Source organism: Maylandia zebra, linkage group LG3 (genome assembly GCF_041146795.1).
Source record: "Maylandia zebra isolate NMK-2024a linkage group LG3, Mzebra_GT3a, whole genome shotgun sequence".
In the NCBI taxonomy this organism is placed as follows: domain Eukaryota; kingdom Metazoa; phylum Chordata; class Actinopteri; order Cichliformes; family Cichlidae; genus Maylandia; species Maylandia zebra.
The window spans coordinates 31,815,078-31,831,512 of NC_135169.1; the positions used below are offsets into that span (position 1 = coordinate 31,815,078).

The following is a 16,435-nucleotide window of genomic DNA, read 5'->3' on the forward strand; positions in this document are numbered from 1 at the left end:
CTTCTATAGTGCGGTCATTTTGTCAATAATCTGATTGGTGTGGATGATCCTCCCCACCCCTCCCCCCTGGCAGCCCCGCTCTGATAGGACTGTTCAATCCTTTCACTTCCTTAACATGTATCTTCAAAAGCGCTTCACACCTCAAAGCAAAACTAAACAGTTAAACATGATTGTACGACATTCAGTATCTTTCAGTTTGAGCCACAGAGGAGCTCAAAGTAAGTTTGCTTCGCCGAGGGAAGGATTCGATCAAATTTAGCTGACTGTGCTGGATCACAGTCTGAGCACAATATCCTCACCACCCTTTCTCATATGAATGCTTGATTGGTTTATCACATTTAAAAAAGGAGGCGATGGTGAGTGCACCGAGGGACCGAGGAGAGATAGAAATGTGTAAAACAAAGCAAAAAAACCAACAAACTGTACTATTAGAAAACAGTGATTCAATAGACACTGTGCCAGAGGATGCAGGTCTGTGGAAACAGACAGCCTTTTCTGATAAATGGTGGGCTGCTCGGGCTCCAGTGAAAGGCACTGTCAACACAAAGTAGTTTGCGTAGGGGGCGGTTGGGGGGGTAGAGTCTCATTCAGTGGAGCTCATATTGTCTCTGGTATTTAGAAAATAGCATTAGGAAAGCCCGGCCCGACGCGTCTGCACTCACATCCATAGCATTCAAAGCAGGACTCGTCTCATTATTGTAAAGACATCGCAGGGTGTTACTCTGGAAGCATTCTAGTTAGATCTTTTGACACGCTCCTCTGCGTAGGTTTGGTCGTGTTTGGACTGCTTTGTGTGTGGCCGAGCGTCTGCGCTCGCAGGTGCGTGTGCTTGTGTGTAAATGTGTGATGACGGATGGTTGCCTGGCTTCAGAGGCTTCAGGGGAGAGCGGTCGGCCGTTGCCTTCCGTCCTCCCTTTCCTTCCTTCCTTCCTGCGCTGCGATTTTGATTTATCTCGCTTTGCGTCGGTGGGAGGCATTTGCATTTTTTTTTCTCCCCCTCGTTTATCATAAAAAGATATCACAGTCCCACGCTCACTTGAAGAGCAGCACGATTCAGAGGAGGGTGGGAGGGAGAGATCGAAATAGGCAGGTTACTTTGAAAATGTAATCAGTTACTGAACTGTGAGTAACAACTCAAAAAATAAAAGGGAAAAAAGAGAGAAAAGAAAAAGTCAGCTTTTTTTCTGTACCTGGGTTGTAATCACATTACATGTAATCTATTACTCTCCAGAGCTGTGTGTGTGAGAGAGAGAGAGATGGAGCAGAGAGGGAGGTGGATAAACAGAGACTAGAGGGTGGGAATGATTGATCACAAGGGGGAGTGCTATAGTGAGGTAGATGGGGGAGATGTTCAAGGATTATGCAGCAGGGAAACATGAAGCATGGAGAGGAGGGAGTGGAGGATATTGATGATGAGTGGAAAAACAGTGTGCACTGGAGAATTGTTACCCACTTAGTCAGGACTGCCCACTGACTGCAGGAGAACCACCGAGTGTGTGTTTTTTACACGTGTAAGGGAAGGCTCGCATGTGAACCGTTACATGTACACGAGTTCACTGTTGTCACCCCAAAACAAAATGAAAAACAAAACAAAACAAAAAAATAAACACACTCCTGAGCTTTTCAGAGGATGAGAAAATGTCATTTCTAATTACATGATCAGGGAGGTTTAAACGGGTCGTTTAACATTTGCAGAAATATGCTCGTTTCTTCATTGGAGGCAGGTTTTAAAGCGTGTTTTATCTTTAGGGGAATGTAAGTGAGGACCTGCTGAACAGAAAGCTAAGGTTTACCCTTATTTCAGTTCTGTGACATCTGTGAAGCACTTCTCTAAGAATTGTGGGTAAGCAGGCGAGACTAGAGCGAGGAGGGAGCCAGGTTTGTGCAAGCGAGGTGGAAAATTGGCTGGGAGATACAAAGGAGTTCCCAGAAAAACTAACAAAGATGAGAAAGTATAGCTTATGCCTGCTGCTAGTTAGAGCCACTATTGTAGTTTCTGGGATCCCTAGTTTATGTAATGAATACACAGTATTGCCAGAAGTATTCATTCACCCATCCAAATCATTGTTCAAATTAAATCCATGACCACAGGTGTTTAAAATCGAACACCTAGGCCTGCAGACTGCTTCTACAAGCCGTGATAGGACGTCGCCTGTGCAACCAGTCCAGTTAATAAATTTCCTCACTGCTGTTAGTGGTATTATAAGTGGAAGCGATTGGGAACGACAGCAACTGAGCCATGAAGTAGTAGTCAAAGGTTCAGTCGCACAGGAACGCGTAATGCTTCAGCACATCAACATGTCCAACATTTTGGACAATTAAATGTCCCCAACCTTGGCAGCAGTTTGGGGATGTCCCCTTCCTGTTCCAACATGACTTTGCGCCAGTACACAAAACAAGGTCCATAAAGACATGAATGAATGAGTGTGCTTTGACAGAACTTGACTGACTTGCACAGAGTCCTGACCTCAGCCCCAAAAAACACCTTTGGGATGAATTAGATTGGAGACTGAGAGCCAGGCCTTCTCGTCCAACATCAGTGTCTGACCTCACAAATGTTCTTCTGGAAGAATGTTTAAAAATTCCCACAAACACTCCTAAACCATGTGGAAAGACTTCCCAGAAGAGCTGAAACTGTTATAGCTGCGATGGGTGGGCGGACATCATTTTGAAGAAGGTATTATTATTAATTATAATGATACTATGCAATCAAAACTGCCAGGATGTTTGCCATAAATTGTGGAAACTTGTTTCTGCCACTAAAAAGACTCAAAAATTCGACTAAAACTGAAGTTTCAATTTTGAGATAATAACTAAAAAATTTTGATTTAGCTCTACCTGCTAATAATTTGTAACTTTCAATGATGGAAATAAGCGTTCACAATAAATTGTCAGAAGGTTGTAGATCGCCTTTTGTTTGTTTGTTTTTTTAATCTTTTTTACACGGTATCTCACCACCTTCAGTCTTCCCAGGCTTTAACACGCCCAAAGCGATGAGAGATGATCGAAATGACAGTCTAGACATTTTTTTCTTGGAGCAGTTATGTGCTGCTGTAACTATGTCTTGACTAAGAATAGCAGGCACAAATCCCAGTCTCAGTCTGCAGCCAGAGGAGGACTGCTGATCACTTTGATTTGTGTTACCTTGAAACGATTCCTGTGTCTCTGCAAAGGTTTGTGCTCTGAGAAAAGGGTTAATGGAAAAACTGTGCCGGGAGGTGAACTGCAGGGAGGGTCGCTTTCAGGTTAATGTGACCATGCAAAATAGGAGCTGTTTCTACAAACACTCACTCTGCACTACAGCAGAAGAGTTTGAACAACATTTCGCTCAGCAATAATCTCCCGAATCCAAAGCACATCTGATTTTATATGATGTGAGGCAAAACAGAAAGCACACAGTCAAGTACAGTACGCTCTGTAAGTAATGTGTGTTAGTAGTTAAACCTTTTAAGGCTGTAATTTGTGTTTCTGTGGATCGCTCCATTAAGCGTACTTTGTCAGATCCATTGCTATCTGAATTATTATTTTCCTCTAAATGAAGGTTCTAAATAAATAATCTAAATATTAATTTGAAACCAGACAATGGGACTTGACACGGCGTGGGCGAGATCATTAAAAAAAATCAAGCCAATGTTATTTGTTGGAATTTTTTTTTATGTATTTTCATATATTTGTCTGTTTTCTGAAGGTAATTTTACTTTATGTGCACTTTATCGCAGGTCACTGGATGATGGCTGAGTATTTGAGAGCAGTAATCGTTAAAATAAATGTAGATAAAATGTTACGGTCCCTAATGGTCCCCCGCCCCCCACTTAGACATTTCCAGGATTTTGTAAATGGAGTGGCAATGGGCTGGGATGCAGAGCCAGCCGTGGGGTCTCATGGGAAATCAGGAACAAATACTAAACCGAACCACTTGAAAATTGGTTAAAATTTCAGCAAGGTTAATGAGGTCATTATTTTAATTGATTTCATTAATCCATTAGCATCAGGATTGTTACTGCGCTGCAGCATGGGTGTTGATACCGTACAGGGAGGCAGCACTGAAGCACAAGACTCAGGTGTGAAGTAAAAAAAGTTCTTCTATTGACTAGTGAGCACAAGGAACAGTGTCTCAAATATGCTTTCTTTTAAGTTCACTTTTGCAACGTTTATTTTACTGAACTGTGGTTTTATCTTGCTTGTTGTGCAAAGCACATTTACTTTTAACCTTGTGGCTTTTAAATGTGCCATAGAAAACAACTGACATTGGCATTTATCTAGAAATATTAAATTGAATAAATTATAACATTTAAAGCTCATATACAGCCCTGCCTTTGCAGATTTATTGTGTGAAAAGTGAAACTGCATGAGAATTTAAACACAGTCTTGTGATGAATAGTTGTTTTGCAAAGTGGAAAAAAGAATTTAGATATTTAACCTAAGTAACAGTTATAATCCCATTTAACTAGCTTAATAGTTCAAATATATGTAAAGTACCTAAAGTAAATGTACTAATGATGTTTTGGGGTTATAATTATTGATTTACTGATGTGTGAATCTTTTTAATTTGCAAAATAAGAAGTAACGAAAGCTTTAAAAACAAATGGCGTATGAAGTGGAATAATTGCATTCCAAGTATAGAATACATGGAAATATTTAAATGTAGTACAAGTACATTAAATCTATGTGAAGTACTTGAGTAAATGTACTCAGTTACATTCCTACTAGTCCTATCTGTGCTCTCATCCAGTGGTATCAGGAACTACAAGATTAACATTCCTCTGGTTTGAAGGTGCTGCTTTGGTGGTGGGGGAATCACATTTTGAGGGTGGGCTGGTGCCCACCCATGCCCACCTTCTAGACACGCCTCTGCAGAAGACCAAACCACAATATAGGAGGGAGAGCCAATTTTTTAATTGTATTTTTATTGTTTAAATATAAAATTACCTGAAGAATTTTGAGGGGTTGTTGTTATATTTATAGTTATATTTACAGTGATGCACAGTGGAACAACACTGTTCCTCACCCAAAAAGGTGATTACGTCATTTGGAAGAAGGTGCGGCCCCAAGATCCTCTTCTAGAGACGTACCTTTGTTTTAATTTCCATGGGTGCTTCTCAAAATGCAGGACAGAATAAAAACTGGAAAAAAAGCTTTTCTTCTGCTTTTTCTTAATTTAAAAGGAATTTCATGCATTATGAAAAGTGTTGCTGCAGACCTTTCTGTGTCAGTATTTCCCAGTTGCACAAAACACAAAAATTAGTTCTCTTCCTTCCTTGTGCATCAGTTTGTCAGAATAAATGCTGGTTTTCCCGAATAACAAGCCCCTCCCCTTTTTCGCAGACCTGGCGTTGGAGCGCTCCATGTTCTCCTGTGTGCTCAGGCCTCTGAGGTCCCACCTCGAGAAAGCCCTGGTCGCTTTGCACAATCAGGACGGCTCCACCCAGCGTCTCACCCAGAACCTGCTCCGGCTGAAAGGGGACGCCACCATGGAAAGGCTCGGTGTTCGGACGGGCGTTCCAGACAGCCGAGAGGTGGAGAGGGTGAAGCAGAAACTGGTCCTGATGCAGCGGACGCACTCGCCCATCGACAAGGTGCTGCTGCTGCTCCAAGTGTGCAAGTGTGTGCACAAGGCCATGGGGTCCTTACACGGTGAGACTGCTGGATGCTGCACAGACAGAAACACAGGTAGCCAGAGATGGAGTCACTTCAGCTGGAGTTTTATGTGGATTTGTGATGTTTTTAGTTAAAGATCAGGTTTGAGACTGGAGACTTTTCACTTTCTGTGGCGTTTACAGATAAAGGGCTTTGTCGCTGCTGCTTGTGATCCTGGCTGTAAAAAAAAAAAAAAAGAAAGACGAAAAAAATGAAGGTCAGGCGTCTCTGCAGAGCCATTCTTCACTGTCAAAACCTTCACATTTCAAACTGTATCTGTGTGGGCAGCAGCACAACCTGCTTGCTTTTGTACACTTGTTTATTTGGTACAATGTTCATTTCAAGCTGTCAGAAAGAACGATGACAGCCTCTTCTTTTCCTTTCCTTCTCTTAATATATATGCAGGACAGGAAGTTAGCTGGGACGACTTCCTGCCGTCGTTGTCTTATGTGATCGTGGAGTGTAACAAGCCTCACATCCTCATAGAGGTGGAGTACATGATGGAGCTGCTGGAGCCCTCGTGGCTCGGAGGAGAGGGTAGGTCCTAAACTGTGGCATCGGTCGCACCGCAACACTGTATCAGGTCGTCCCAGGATATCTTTGGTACAACAGCCATCATTAAACCTCTGTTACTGTGCAGCGCAGGAGCAGCTATCACAATAGTTTTGTTACATTTGCTGTCTTTGTTTTGGGACAGCACAGTGCATAACTGAGTTAGGTTATTTTTAATCACCGTCTGTAATAGCCAGACAACATAAACATTTGATGATATAATAATCAAAAGTAATTTATGGGCCAAAGGCCAAATAGGACCAAATTACTTCTCAGGTGCTTTTGATTCCTCTGAGTTTGGGGGTCAACCATCCAAAGCAATAAACAATGCACGAGAGAGATAAAAAAGAGAGTGTCGGTAGGGTGGCGGGGATGGAGACAAGTCTCAGGGGTGATTTATGACAGAAGGATGGCAGCATGAGTGAAGGTTTACAAAATGGGAGTGAGATCTGCTGTGATGTATGTTTTGGAGACGGTGGTACTGACAAAAAAGACAGGAGACCGAGCTGGAGATGAAATGAGTAGATCAGAGCGACGGCGCAGGTTGAGCAGTTTGGAGAGAAAGTTAGAGAAACAAGGGTCAGAGGGTTTGGACATGTGCAGAGGAGGAAGAGTGGATATATTTGACAAAGGATGTTGAAGGTGGAGCTGCCAGGCAGGAGGAGAAGAGGAAGAGCACAGAGGAGATTCATGGGTGTAGTGAATGAGAAGTGTTGGTGTGACGGAGGAGGATAGGGTGAGATGGAGGCAGATGACCCGCCGCAGCATCTCGTAAAGGAAGCAGCTGAAAGAGGAAGAAGAAATCAAATTGTATCCAGACTGGAATATTTTTAAGTGCAACCTTAAACTGTTTTTAAAAAGGTCATTCACAAGTGATTTGGTGTTTTTTTTGTTGTGTGAAGCTTTTCTTATGTGTTTTTATGTTTATATGGTGGCAATGCAAATTACTCTAACGAACACTGTGCTGTTGGACTTCTACTAATACTACATACCTATTCCCATATAAAGAAAAGTGACTTTAATGAATAAATTCGATTAGTAGAAATAAAACACTGATGCAAAACTTTTGTAGATACTTGGATGTATTTGATAATCAAAAATCGTCAGGGATGCAGGAGAGAGGACACAAGTGTGAAAACGGCAAAGGAAGACAAACAGGAATTAAAACCAGAAGAGACACACACAAAAAGCTAACCTTTCAATCTAAAACAGGAAGTTAAAGATGAAAAACTAACAAAAGACAGAGAGAAGGAACACAGGTAACAGCAAAATAAAAAGAACAGATATTATGAAGGTTTATGACAGCTAGTTAATTTTTTTTTTCCTGGTTTCAAAAATACACATTTTCAAATATTACCACAAATCTGCGTTTGATGATTCACATTTTACTCGCTTTTTGTCTTAAAATTGCACTGACTGTTCATAATCTACTCTGTCTTATTTGTATTTTGGTAGCTATTACTACATTATTATTGTATTATTATCCTCTATTATTAATTCGTACCTCTGACTTACACAGGAAGAGTGTAGGAAGTGAATTTAGGAAGTAAATAACAAAAAAATCTCTTGAAAGCAGAACATGGCAGTGAAGTTTAAGACAATCTTTTTAAGGACAGAGTAGGAGGAAGTACTATGTGATGCAAGATTTAGTCCTGTTTTTACACTCTTTTTCCCTCCTACACCTTTTTCGCCTACAGGTGGCTACTACCTGACCAGCGTGTACGCCAGCCTGCATCTGATCCAGAGCCTGGACAAGGAGCAGCCGTTCTCGGGCTGCCTGACGCCAGAGGTCCAAGAAGCGCTGAAAGAGTGGAGCTGCAGACGGAGCCGAGAGGCCCAGAGACAGAAAGAGAATCAGCAGAGCCAAGTAGGCGCCGCCTGCTTCGATTGTAGCAGTGCACAAGCCCTAGTAGCATTACATGTGGGTTTGTTGTGGAGTAATGTAGTATACAGCCTTCACACAAACCTCTCTTGTGTGAAATGGTGATTTATGTGTGGACAGCTGCTTATTATGCAGTGAGACAACTCTAATGGGATATTTTGGCCCGTGTGGACGACTTAACGGCAGAAACGGTTTAAAGACACGAAACTAAATCTTACAGGTGGATGAATGACGATCAAAAGAAAAACAAACACATGTGAGGCGGATGTCTTATTTTTTTCTTTCTTTAATCTGTTTTTCTACATGAAGGTTATTACAAACGCAGGGAATTGGATTAAACTGATAATATGGATAAAGAAACTAATGCTAATCAGTAGCTTTGCAGAAATCTCCTTACAGTTTTGAGCTTTCTTGGATAACTCTGGTCAAGCCTGTAAAAGTGTGGCTTTTATTCCATTTTTCTTGGACTGGCTCCATAATGTAGTGGTTTGCACGTTTGCCCAACAAGCAGAAGATCTCTGGTTTGATCCCAGGAGGAGATGCAAATCCCTTTGAGGTTGAATCAGTAGGGGCATCTGGCATAAAGAAAATGTGCCAAATTAAACACGCAGAGCTACCCTGCTGTGGCACCCTGTTGGGAATTAGGGAGCAGCCAAAGTAAGCTTTTATTTTATTCTATACTTCTTGGCAGATTTTCTCAGCCTGATGGGATGCAAGGCGCCTATTCAGACCTCTCGACTGATGTTTTGTGGCGTTTAAGTCTGGGATTTGATGGGGTCACTTAGCGACAGGCAGAGAGCTGCTTTGAGGCCACTCCAGAGTGGCTGTTTGGTTATTAGCTTCAAGTCACTGTCATGCTAAAAAGGTGAACCGTCGCCTGTTTGTCAGGTGGTTTATCTCCGTCTCTCTGCTCTGATCAGTCTGCCTTTCCCTCAGATTGATGCTATTTCCAAGCAGTGCCTGGCGTTTCCTGGACATCCACCATTTCACACACGCTGACACTCCAACGGATGGATTCAAGGGGGTTTTAGGGGTGTCAGCACGGGGTTTGGTATCTTAACCAAGGATACTTAGACATGTGGCCTGGAGCAGTCAGAGATTAACCCATTGACCTTCTGATTGGACCTGCTGTAACACCTGAGCTACAGCTGCCCAGTGTAAGAAGCAAAGCATCAGACTTGGGTATTAAACAGTCTATCCCCTGCGCGCTCACCAGCACGTCTTAGATTGTAAGAAAGAGGAAGTAATTGTAGGAGCTGCTTGAAGTAAGATAAGATAAGATAACCTTTATTAGTCCCACACGTGGGAAATTTGTTTTGTCACAGCAGGAAGTGGACAGCGCAAAAGTTATGAGGCAAAAATTAGAATACAATAAGAATAAATACAGTACACAACTGTACAGAATAGAATAAAATAAAATACTATATACAGTAGAATAAAATAAAATAAATATACAATAAGATAAAAATAGAATACAAATATAAATACTATATACAACTGAGTAAAAATACAACGATGACAGAAAGGATTATTGCACTTAGTATTATTGCATATGTATGGATGTGTGTGCTTGATCAGTTAAAGTCTTTGTTGTGAAGTCTGACAGCAGTGGGGAGGAAAGACCTGCGAAATCTTTCCGTCCCACACCGTGGGTGCCGCAGTCTCCCACTGAAGGAGCTGCTCAGTGCTGTCACAGTCTGGTGCATGGGGTGGGAGATGTTGTCCAACAGGGATGACAGCTTAGCCGCCGTTCTCCTGTCACTCACCACCTCCACTGGGTCCAGAGGGCATCCTAGAACAGAGCTGGCCCTTCGGATCACCCTGTTCAGTCTCTTCCTGTCCCCAGCAGAGATGCTGCCGCCCCAGCAGACCACACCATAAAAGATAGCAGAAGCCACAACAGAGTCATAGAAGGTCTTCAGGAGTGGGCCCTCCACTCCAAACGACCTGAGTCTCCGCAGCAGGTACAGCCTGCTCTGCCCTTTCCTGTAGAGGGCGTCTGAGTTATGAGTCCAGTCCAGTCTGTTGTTCAGATGAACACCAAGGTACCTGTAGCTGTCCACAGCCTCAATGTCCATACCCTGGATGTTCAGTGGTTGCAGTGGAGAATGCTTGTGCCTGCGGAAGTCTACCACCAGTTCCTTGGTTTTACTGGCGTTGATCTGGAGGTAGTTCAGCTGGCACCAGTCCACAAAGTCTTGGGTCAGACCTCTGTACTCCTTGTCGTCCCCATCAGTGATGAGGCCGACTATTGCAGAGTCATCAGAGAACTTCTGCAGGAAGCACTGGGTGGAATTGTGGGAGAAGTCTGCAGTGTAGATGGTGAAGAGGAACGGAAAAGTCTAATTCGCAGCAAGGATGTGGACATTTTATGTCCTGCATCCTGCACGCTCAGTCCTGCTGCTATTTCCAGGTTTAAGAAGACATCGGAGGACAACTATCTCCTGTCCCAATCTTTTTCTCTAAATGTTTTTTGGGGTTATAAGGCTCATCAGAACAGAATATCTATCCATCAAGGTTCCAGTTCAGGATGCTCGGACTGCAGGGCTAACACAGAGAGACAGACAGCTATTCACATTCACACCTATGGGCAACTTAGAATCATCAGTTACGTTAACCCCACTAACTGCATCTCTTTGGACTGTGGGAGGAAGCCAGAGTACCCGGAGAGAACATGCAAACGCCACACAGGTGGGGTCGAACCCAGTGAGGCAACAGTGCTAATCACCACTCCACCATGCCGCCTATCAGACCAGAACATCTTTTACTCAGATGTTCTCAATCTGCAGGTTTTGTTCTATTTGCAGAGGAGTCTACTTTGGGGTTTTGATTTCACCCCTTCACCAAGAAACTGTGTGTTTGATTTATCAGTTTGGCAGTTTCAGCATAATTACAGAGTTACTAGAAATAGCTTGTTTAGTAAATGTGAATACTTTCTGGATCTACTCTAGCTTATCTCATACAAGGGCCAAGACAAGTGTTTCCATGCAGCTGCAAAGCTTCTGCATGCTGCTTTGACTAGTGCTGGTGTTGGACAGCAGTATAGCTTTAACCATTTTCTGCACGTTTATGGATTAAACACAAAGCTGCACTCAGAAGCAGGCTACCCTGGCTTCGTCTTTGACTGTCAGAGAATAACAAAGCAAATCATCGCTTGATGGCACCAGTTAAAATCTCTTTTCTTCTGGCAGAACAATCAAAGTCTCTCTCGTATCAAACGTGTGGTCTTTGCAGCTTGGAGCGGCCAGCATCTGCTTAGAACTGTCACAGTGCGCTTTGGCACATAAAAATTGCACGAAAGAAGCAAGCGACATCGAAAAAGAGGTGCTAATCCATCCAAAGAGGTCAGATATTACAGCACATTAATTACACTGATGGCAACACAGTGTTGAGCAACATCACACTGTCCTCTATCTGTGACTCTGGCAGGTGGGGTAGAAAAAAAAGGAGCAGTGATCCACATTTGACTCAAAGTTGATTTCGGGCATCACCGCTGAAGCTTCTTGATGAAGTCGGGGACAGAGCTGGAGTTTTTGGAAAGCCGGTTTTTAAATCAGAGGTGAAAGAGCACACCTGGATTTCCCTGTTTTGGTTTTCTGAGTGCAAACACGTTTCAAATTCATTTGGGGGGATTAGTTTTTAGACATTTTTAGAGGTAATCCTCTGATCTGGGGCCGCTGGCTTACGACCGGTCGTGCACTAATGCGCGCTCACACACACACTAACACACACGCACGCTGACTTTTTACCTACACTCTCCTATTATCATCCTGCTGGCCCCACGTTTGTGTAACGGTCCACCAGATGCCATGGAAAACAGGCATTGTCATCCACAACGTTTCTGTCTCGTCACGTGGTTCCTCTCCTGGCTTCAAATAGCCGATCTAACTCACCCGGCAGCCAGATTTTCCACTGACACAGGCGGGGATCAGTGAGCCAAGTGCTATGAAGAAGTGGGCGGTCAGATAACATGAAATTTATTGAGCTGCATCTACCCATCGAAGCAGGCAAACACAATATGCACACGGACAGCGAGGAGCTCAGTGACTCTGTAAGTTCTGATAATGGCTGACCTGTTGATTATATTTGCTACTGACTGCTTTTTCTTTCTTTTTTTCTGCTTCTTTTAAAAGCCACTTATTCGTCTGTGGTGTGTGTGTGTGTTGAGGGAGGCAGGCTGGATGGTTTGTCTGTTTGTGTGTTTCCGTGAGCGACAGGGAAGAGGATTCTCCCTGGTTTCTCAAGGTTGGATGTTTGGTAAAAAGGATTATGTCCAGCATGTTTTCACAGTGTGTGTGTGTGTGTGCTTTACAGAGAGTTGTGAGGGCGTCTGTAGGTGGTCGAATCTGACATTATGTAATGGCTCAAGTGCCTGAAGAGCAGCGATTGTTGCGATAGACCTGTTAGTTTTGGGTTTGCTCGCTTTTTGCTCTGTGGAAAATGTGAAAAAAGTTTGTGTCTGCTGAGTGGTGGCGGTGGTGGAGGAGAGGGGGGGGGGACTTCAGCAGAGCACCAGAGCAGAGCGAGTTTAATGGATGATATTTGAGTTTGGAAGTGGACTCGCTCGAGTGGATTTATGCCGGGAGTTTGTCAGTGAAGCTGTAACATGAAGCAGAGCAGGGGAAAACAGAGCAGTTTCATGAAGATGGCTTTCGCGTGAAGCTCTCGGACCTGCCGGCTGTGTGTGGGAAGCAGGAGCTTTGTTTAAGAGGCATTTTTCTTTCATGAACGTCCTTTTTCTGATTTTTGGGTTTTTTTGGCTCATTTATTGTGGCAGCGTATCAGCCCGTGCTTATACAGTCCTCACTCCTCCTCTGACTCCATCTCTCTCCTCCCCCTCGTTTGCCCTCACTCCATAAGCCTCTTGACCTGTGTTTTGCATAAATACAGTATATATATTCACTCCTTTTCTCTCTCTCCCTCTCTTTCTCTCTTCCTCCCTCCCTCGCTGCCTCCAGAGGTGCGTTCGGATACTGTTCCAGGACGGGGAGCGGAGCGCCGTGCGGACGTTGCAGTGGAGAGCCGGGGAGACGAGCCAGGCCCTGGCGCAGCTGTGTGCCGCCACCTTCGGAGTGTCCGACCCGCAGCAATACACCCTGTACTGGCGCAGCGGCGGCGAGATGAGGGCCCTGCCGCCCCAGGCCCAGCCCCAGGACCTGGCCAGCCACAGCGAGGGAGGCCCCTCGCTCTCCTACCTGAGGACCGACCACGACTTCAGCAAGATGCGGCGGCTCACCAGGGGTGGCGCCGTGGACCTGAGCGAGTCGGTGTGTGAGGAGTGAGTGGGAGGCATAGAGGAGGAAGGAGGAGGAAGGAAGGAAGGAAGGAAAGGAAGGAGGAGGAGGAGATGGATGGTGGCTCTTGCTTTCTCTCTCTCTTTCTCTCTCTTGTTCTGTCTCTTTTCTCTCTCCGACGGTGTGTTGTGTCTCGTCGTGGGTCGGGACTTTTTCGTGACAAACTGCAGCCCTTCTCCAGACCAGGAGCAGAGCTTTAAAACAAACAAACAAACAAACAAATGGTAAACTCTTCCCTAAATGGACCGACGTGCAGAACAGAGCAGGACCAACGTAGGGGAGTGTTGCCAAAAAGTTGTACCATGTACCACTCAGTGTGGCTGCTAGTGTAAAGGAGTGTGCTGCTTGTGACAATGGAAAATGTGTAATAAATGGATTTTGGTTGTTATTTGAAACATGAACCCAGAGTTATACCACGAAGCGATTACATCATTAAAAACAAAACAAAAAAAAAACATGTGAAGAGGCTCGAATCCAAAGACAAATTCTGTGAGACTACTGTTGCCTGGAAACTAATCACTTCCTGCGAGCGCGCGCCGCAAGAAGGCAAATAGTCCACCGCGGTGATGTAACCCTTCCACTGTATAGTTCTGGGTGAAAATTGGATATTTTATTACTTTTTTGGGGGGGGTTGCTCCTTTTATGTGTAAATGTCTGCAGATTGATTGCTGGATGGAACTATGCTGTTAAAAGGTGGGGGTACGAGGCTTTCTGTGCCCCCCTCCCTCCCTTCCCCCCACCCCAGTGACAAAAAAGGGGAGATGTGTGATAGCCACGACCAAACCTCAATACCAAAGGGACGAAAAAAGAAGATAAAAGAAAGGCCATCTTGTGACACAACAGCTGTTTGCTTTGAAAGAAATCATGAGGGAAGCTTTAAATCAGCTGTTTATTTTTAGGCTCCCCCACAAAGACTATTTTATTTTTACTTCCTGAAGAGAAAAAAAAAGGAAAGCAAAGAAGAAGAAGAAGCTCTTCTCCCAGCTTGCGTATTCTATTTAATGGTTTTGGCAGGTGGAGTAATGGGCAAGTAGGAGGGAAGTGATAGAAAGGCATCATCTCTCTCTGTTTTTAAACCAAGTGAGGGAAGAAAAAAGACGGAAGCGCATCACATCCACACACCAGGACAACAGATTTTACTGAATGACTCGCGAATGTATTTAAAATCTCTCTCAGTGTTTATTCCTTTTCAGAACTGCATCCGTTTCATGTTTCGATTCACCGCTTTTGAGTTCTACTGTTGGCCGAGCCTGTTTTTCTTTCTTTTTGTTATAAGCGGACTGAGAGGACAGTCTGACCAATAAAACCGGGAGCCTCGCGGCGACTGGTAGAATGTAAATGTGCACGTCGCCAGCCTCTTGGTGACTTCCTGCTGCAAGTCATCACTATCGACTCACTGTTCGACTCAGTGTCGTTATCGATGATCATTATTGTGTGTATTTAAAACTTTGAATAGTTGAATTTGTTGGGTAGATATCGAACCTAAACATGTGGACATTCCAACATTTCTGGAGTTTTTGGATCAGCCGAGTCGGGGGAGGGGAGGAGGTTCAGTTTTGAGATGTGTTTTGAACATTATTGCATGCTTTTTTCATTTTAACGCGAAGGTTCTGCGAATGTGGCGTGCGCGTATGTGTGCGTGTACGTGTGCGTGTATGTGTGCGTGAAGCATGTGTTCATTGTGAGAGCTCACTATTTCTTTTCAGTGTAAAAACACATGACTGTATTTTGTCAGGTAACTCAGTATCGCAATAAAAAAAATTGCAATATCCGTTCGCCGTGTGGTTACGGTGAGTGAAGTGCTGGAGTGGGGTTGGGAGTGTTGACGGGTGCAGATTTAACCACCAGATGGCAGCAAATACTAACACTGTCATTTCACACCTTCACATTAATTTCTTACTGACTTTGAGTGTTGAGACTTATCATTGACTATTTAGTAATTCATGTATTAATCCATTAATTAACCCATTAAGCCAAGTCCTGCTTTTGGATTTATTATCATGTTATTTAAAAGGTCTCATGGAAAAAAAGATTAAATTATATTTTTTAAATGAAAGGCACTAACATCTGCACTCATTGGTCACTAGTACCAGGTTGGAGCCCTGTTTTCCTTCAGAGCTGCTTTAATACTTCATGGCACAGATTCCTCGGGAATGTCGGTCCATGTTGACATGACAGCATCACACAGTTGGTGCTCATCCATGATGAGAATCTCCTCTTCATCCACATCCCAAAAGTGCTCTGTCGGCCTGAGATCTCGTGGCTGTGGAGGTCATTTGAGTTCAGTGGACCCATTGTCATGTTCAAGAAACCGGTTTCATCTGAGCTTTGGGACATGGTGTGTAGCAGCAATAAGGAGATGCTGCACTGTGGCCATAAAGGGATGGACATGGTCAACATCAGGCTGTGGGGTTTAAATGATGCTTAGTTTGTACTAAGGAGCCCAAAGTGTGCCAACAAAATGTTCCCCCACATTAATGCACCTCGAGCCTGAAACATTAATGAATCCACGTTTGTTCCAAATTCTGACCCTCCTTTCCAAAAGTCAGAGCAGAGCTTGATACACATCAGACTAGGTAACACATTTCTCATCATCTGCTGTCCAGTTTGAATTGTAGCCTCAGTTTTGTGTTCTTAGCAGACAGGAGTGGCACCCGGTGTGGCCTTCTGCTGATGTAGCACATCTGCTTCCAAGGCCAGTGTGTTGTGGATTCAGAGATGCGCTTCTGCATACCTTACTTACTTACTTACTAAGCAATCTGGCCTATTCCTCTCTGACTTCAGGCCTGAACAAGACATTTTTACGCAGAGATCTGCTGCGCACCGGATATTTTCCTTTTTTTTTCAGACTGTACTCTTTAAACCACAGAGATGTTTTTGTGGGAAAATCCTAATAAATCACCAGTTTCTGAAATACTCAGACCAACAACCATGACACATTCAAAGCCACTTAAGTCACATTTCTTCCTCATTCTGATGCTCAGTTTGAAGTTTTGCAGGTTGTCTTCATCATGTCTATATAGCTGAATGCATTAGCTTGCTGCTATTTGATTGGCTGATTAGTTACTTG

The 16,435-nt window shown here is 43.8% G+C and overlaps 1 protein-coding gene across 1 annotated transcript in view; it reads left to right on the forward strand.

The window, feature by feature from the left end:
* The window catches only part of rin1b (Ras and Rab interactor 1b), a 43,587-nt gene extending 28,450 nt beyond the window's left edge, over positions 1–15,137 (forward strand). Inside the window, exons 9-12 of the mRNA XM_004570674.3 lie at positions 5,326–5,634; positions 6,043–6,174; positions 7,887–8,056; positions 13,030–15,137. Of these exons, the coding sequence (XP_004570731.1) occupies positions 5,326–5,634; positions 6,043–6,174; positions 7,887–8,056; positions 13,030–13,353 (935 nt within the window). The 3' untranslated portion in view covers positions 13,354–15,137. The remainder of the gene's footprint in view (positions 1–5,325; positions 5,635–6,042; positions 6,175–7,886; positions 8,057–13,029) is intronic.
* Positions 15,138–16,435: the final 1,298 nt, after the last annotated feature.